This window comes from Gavialis gangeticus, unplaced genomic scaffold (genome assembly GCF_001723915.1).
Source record: "Gavialis gangeticus isolate Ggan-Ray unplaced genomic scaffold, GavGan_comp1, whole genome shotgun sequence".
NCBI lineage: Eukaryota > Metazoa > Chordata > Crocodylia > Gavialidae > Gavialis > Gavialis gangeticus.
In genome coordinates, this window is record NW_017729022.1 from 29,172,766 (window position 1) to 29,177,530 (window position 4,765).

General features: G+C 42.6%; 1 protein-coding gene across 1 annotated transcript in view; it reads left to right on the forward strand.

Moving 5' to 3' along the window:
- The first annotated feature begins 2,151 nt into the window (after positions 1-2,151).
- The window catches only part of TPH2 (tryptophan hydroxylase 2), a 126,424-nt gene continuing 123,810 nt past the window's right edge, over positions 2,152-4,765 (forward strand). The window contains exon 1 of the mRNA XM_019516690.1: positions 2,152-2,253. Coding sequence (XP_019372235.1) covers positions 2,152-2,253 — 102 coding nt within the window. The remainder of the gene's footprint in view (positions 2,254-4,765) is intronic.

Here is a 4,765-nt window from a genome sequence, read left to right on the forward strand (position 1 = left end):
AAGGCAGAGCATTCAACTCTTCCAGTGAATGCTGTAACCTTTATGCTATTAGTGGACACCGTTTTGAGATGACTTTTGTCCTGTATGTGTGGGTTAATTGTGATTTTTCTTCACTTACCCTTGTCACTGTCTCCAGGGAGTTGATCAAAACTTAGTCATCTCCTCTGGCCAACTTGAGCCGCTTCAGAGCTTGGGGACAGTTATCTGCTGAAACATATGCTTCACGTCAGGTCAGCACAGGTGTACATAAAATCTCCTGCTGTCCCAAATGGAAATGTTTAATGAGTTTTTAGAGTGCTGACACCACTACCACCAACTTGAATTGCTCCTTAGGAGATATGTATCTAACTCTCAGCAAAGTCCTAGTTAAACAGCTACTGAGGCAATTTGGCTCAATAGCTTATAAGTGCCTTAGGATGATCTCATAAACTTTGAATATATCCAGTGTTTATAAAACCTTTTTACCTCCCTATTCCAGGCCTATGGATCTTGAAGGATCTCTAGTAGTAAACACTGTAGCTGTAGAGAGTAAGACTGACATCATTGTATGGATGGGCTGCATCCAAGGATCTTTTAAGTTCTACAAGGAACAGCCCAGGGATTTTGAAAATACCTTTATAGATGTTGAGAGGCTGTCAGGATGAGCTTTTGGTGTGGTTGTGTGAAAGCTCCCTAACATTAATTAATTGGAATGAATAGCTGTGCATTGTCTGTAGAATGTACCAGTATTGAACTGTCTGACAGATCTCACTCACGCTCGCTCTCCCTCTCTCTCTCTCTCTCAGAAGGGTCTGACAGCTTTCCGAGCCCTAACCTTCATGTTTATTATTAGATAAGCTTATAAATCATCTCATTTCCTTTTTGATATATAAAGATATAGATATAGATATCTCTTCAGATTATAAAGAAATAGAATGAGTTATAAGATAATATATTATCTTGGATGTTAGAACTGGGAAAGTTATGTCAGACCCTCCAGTACCTGTGTCTGTCTGTCTATTGTGAATAGGAAATAAGATGACTACCCCTTTTGTCTGCAGGTAATGAAGAAATGCCAATGCTGGCATGAACAGAGGGGAAAACAAAATAAATGATGAGCGTAGGAAATCCTTTCCCAAATTCAGGTGTGTTGCTGTTTTCTTTTAAAGATCCTCCCTAGCACTCTGAATGCAAGATGAACCATCAGACTGAATAGCTAATGGTCCAGTTTCTTTTCACTTTGGTTCCAAACAAACGTGATGTGTTTTGGCATGATAGATACTGGCATAACTCGGAGAATGGGAAAAAGTAGTGTTTTGTGGGTGTGTCTGTGAAGTGCAAAGAACACAAGCAGAAAGAGTATGGGGGAAGTGCTGCCTGTGAGCATCTTGCTTTGCACTATCAACTTTGGAAAGAGTGAAGAGATGCTTGCCTCTACTTGACAGGCAGCCTGTGAGCATCTTGCTCTCAGGCAGCCTGTCAAGTAGAAGCAGGGGTCTCTTTAGAAAGAGCAAAGTTACAAGGCACACAGCTCCCGTCTGGATGTCCCTATATCACATGGGAAACAACACAGCCTAGTAACCCCACCAGCTCTAAAGGTCGAGGCTTTACCATAAAAAGCCGAGCATTTAATCTGAGATATAAGGCCCTGGAGTAAGTCTAGGCTCGTTTCTCTCTTAAGGCTGGAGCTTGCACTAGCCCTTTTTTGTCCCTCGGGGGAGACCTCCTCTCCGCCCTCCCCCGAAAGTATTCCCCAACTAAATCTGAAAACCCAGCTCTTTGTCTCAGGCTGCTTCCTTCCGTGGGCAGCGGGCTCAGGGCGAGCTCTCTCCTCTGCTGCAATCCAGGGGCTGACTCTTCCTGGGGTGGCTGATTTGTCTGTCTTTCTCCCCCCCCCCCCCCCCCCCCCCCTTTTCGTTTCCACTGAAACAACTCCCGACAGAGATGACCTGCGCATGCAGGGCTTCAATCGGCCCATGGCCATGGTGAGGCAGAAACGAGTGTCCCCTAATCAGCCTTTCATCTGTCTCCAGGCACGCGTATAAAAGGAGCCCCGAGAGGGGACGAGCCGGCAGGGCTCTGTCTTCAGCACTCGCGCCGTGGACAGCGCCCCGGGCAGGCCGCGTCGCCGCCGGTCCCCTGCAGCCGAGGAAGGCCAGTGCACGGCCCGGCATGCAGCCCGCGATGATGATGTTCTCCAGTAAATACTGGGCAAGAAGGGGGCTCTCCCTGGACTCGGCAGTGCCTGATGAGCACTTGGTCAGCAATTTAACTGTAAGTACCCAGGACTCTCCTTAAATGTTCATAAACAGAACATTTATGTGCGTAGGGAGTGAACGACCCGATCAGAAACGTCGCATTAGCACATCTCCTTTTGCAGGCACAAACATTGCAGTCTTTTTTCATTTGGAGTGTGTATCCGAGCACCCTCTCCTCGGAGAGGAGCTGTGTCAGAGCATAACACCCTGTCAAAGAAGGATCTTTTGATATCACTTCGGCTGCAAGGTCCCAGTCTCTCCTGCAGTTCGTGTGTGCAACTGTTTTGGTGTTCGTGGGTAAAAGTGAATATTTATTTTCCGTTTTAAAATGCTTATGTTTCCAGACTGACAACACGATGTGTCCATTCTTGAAGCGCACATGTTTTATTAAAAGATGCGATAGAAATGTGCAGGAACAATATTGCCTGACTCTTGGAATGTGCACTGTGTGCTGCTGCTAGCATCCTTACAGCCCCATTGAATTTGTTTCTGTGTTTAGGGCTTCTGAGCTCTACTACTTAAATGCAAAATGTGGGGTCAAATATTGTTCCTGCTTCTATTATGCCATTTCCAAAGCAAGCAACAGAAGTGAATGACAACTCCATTAAAGCAGAATTGCTGCTTTTTCTTTTTGTTGTTCTTTCAATGTTTCACTTCAGGAATGATAATGGCTAAAATCCTACACAGCAATAGCAGCACAAGTAATAAAGAACGCAAACATGGAAAGAAATAGTACCACCCCAGAGAGGACAAGCAGATCATATTATTCTTTGAATATTATCTAAACAAAATGATTTTGTTTTCATAGGTTTAATGCTACAAATAGTTTACCAGTACAGGCTACTTTTCCCCTCTTTTTTTCTAATAATTTCAGAATTTATTTATTTTTCAATATTATTTAAAAAAAACCAGATACAAGTAGTTTGCTTTGGTACTAGATTTGATAACTCCCTTTTAGTTCTAAATGCACTAGCACTTTCTTCTCTTTATAACATACAACTACCCTGTGACACTGACATGCAAGGTTTACCATAAATACTTTTATAATTAACATTAAATTAGTTTGGCCTCAATTCACTGAGTTTTTTTAAGTGTGCACCTACTTTTGACCTTGTTAATACTTCTGTTAAAGGTAGCTGGACAACTCACAGGTTCAGTTTCAGTTATTTAAGTGTCTGGCTGAATCAGATTGAAAAAGAATGTTATTGATATCAGTGGATGATCTTAGAAGAGACTTTGTTTGGCTAAATGGGATGAATTTGCTTTATTATCCATGTGTAACTTTTTTCATTGGTGGTCTACTTTAGCTCTTTCTGATTTTTTGAGTATCTGCCCTTGCTCCAGACAATTAGTCATTATTACCATTAGGAAAGTGGCCATTATTTAATCATATACTCTGGTAGCCTGCCTGACTAGTAAGTCTCACAACTTTCTCAGACATTTGGTTATTGTCCTAGGTGATCTAGTTTTCATATGCAGTATAGTGGCTTTCAGATATCTCTTACAATATTATCTACTTGACACGATTAGAGACCCCCACAGGATTTGTTCCTGGAGGGTGTGAAGAGTGCCTCTTCACACTGAAGCCAATGGATGCTGAGCACTTTGTATATATAATTAAAATGCTTCTCTGGACTTGGCTATGAAAACTATGCGTGTTCTGACAAGTGCAGAAGATATGCTGTAAGGTTAAAAATAGCACTGTTGTTCTTGTGTAGATCCTTGATGTGTATGAAAGCTAGAAAGGGCTATCCCAAATAGTATTTCTTAAAAAAAAAAATTCTAAATATTATAAAAAATACACCCTCCCACCCCCTGAAGTCTTAATTCAGTTAAGCATGTTTAGTTAGGCATGTGCTCAAATGCTTTCCAGATTGGTGCCATATTGGATGATTCCTAGCTAATGGGGTGATTTACTGCATAAGTGCAGACCCACCTAGACACCGACTATACAAGGATTTTAACCATGATTCAGAAATGAATCTGAACTCAGGATATACTTGGTTCCAGATACCACTGAATTCAAGCATATGAAGATCACCCAGGGTGGGGGCAAACTGGTCTAAGAACATTAGAACATACCACTGGCAACTCAGAGACATGTTCTTTGAACCATTTCTCCCATTCTATGCAGTTTGGGATAAATTGGATTCAAACAAAGTATTACCAGTCTACACCTGCTTTCTTACTAAGCAATGCATAGCATTGGTACACCTGTTCTTACTGGCCCTCAGGCAAGGTCTCACCAATGAAATTAAAATGGTTGATCCCTTAGGATGCTGTCCACATATACAAACCCAGCCAGTTGGCTTAGCAAAGATTAGAACAGACTGCAGAGTTGATAGATAGTTTCATAGTTGGTAGGGTCGGAAGGGACCTGAGCAGATCATCAAGTCCAACCCCCTGCCATGGCAGGAAAGAGTACTGGGGTCAAACGACCCCAGCAAGGTGTACATCTAGCCTCCTCTTAAAGACCCCAGGGTAGGAGCCAGCACCACTTCGCTTGGAAGTTGGTTCCAGATCCTAGC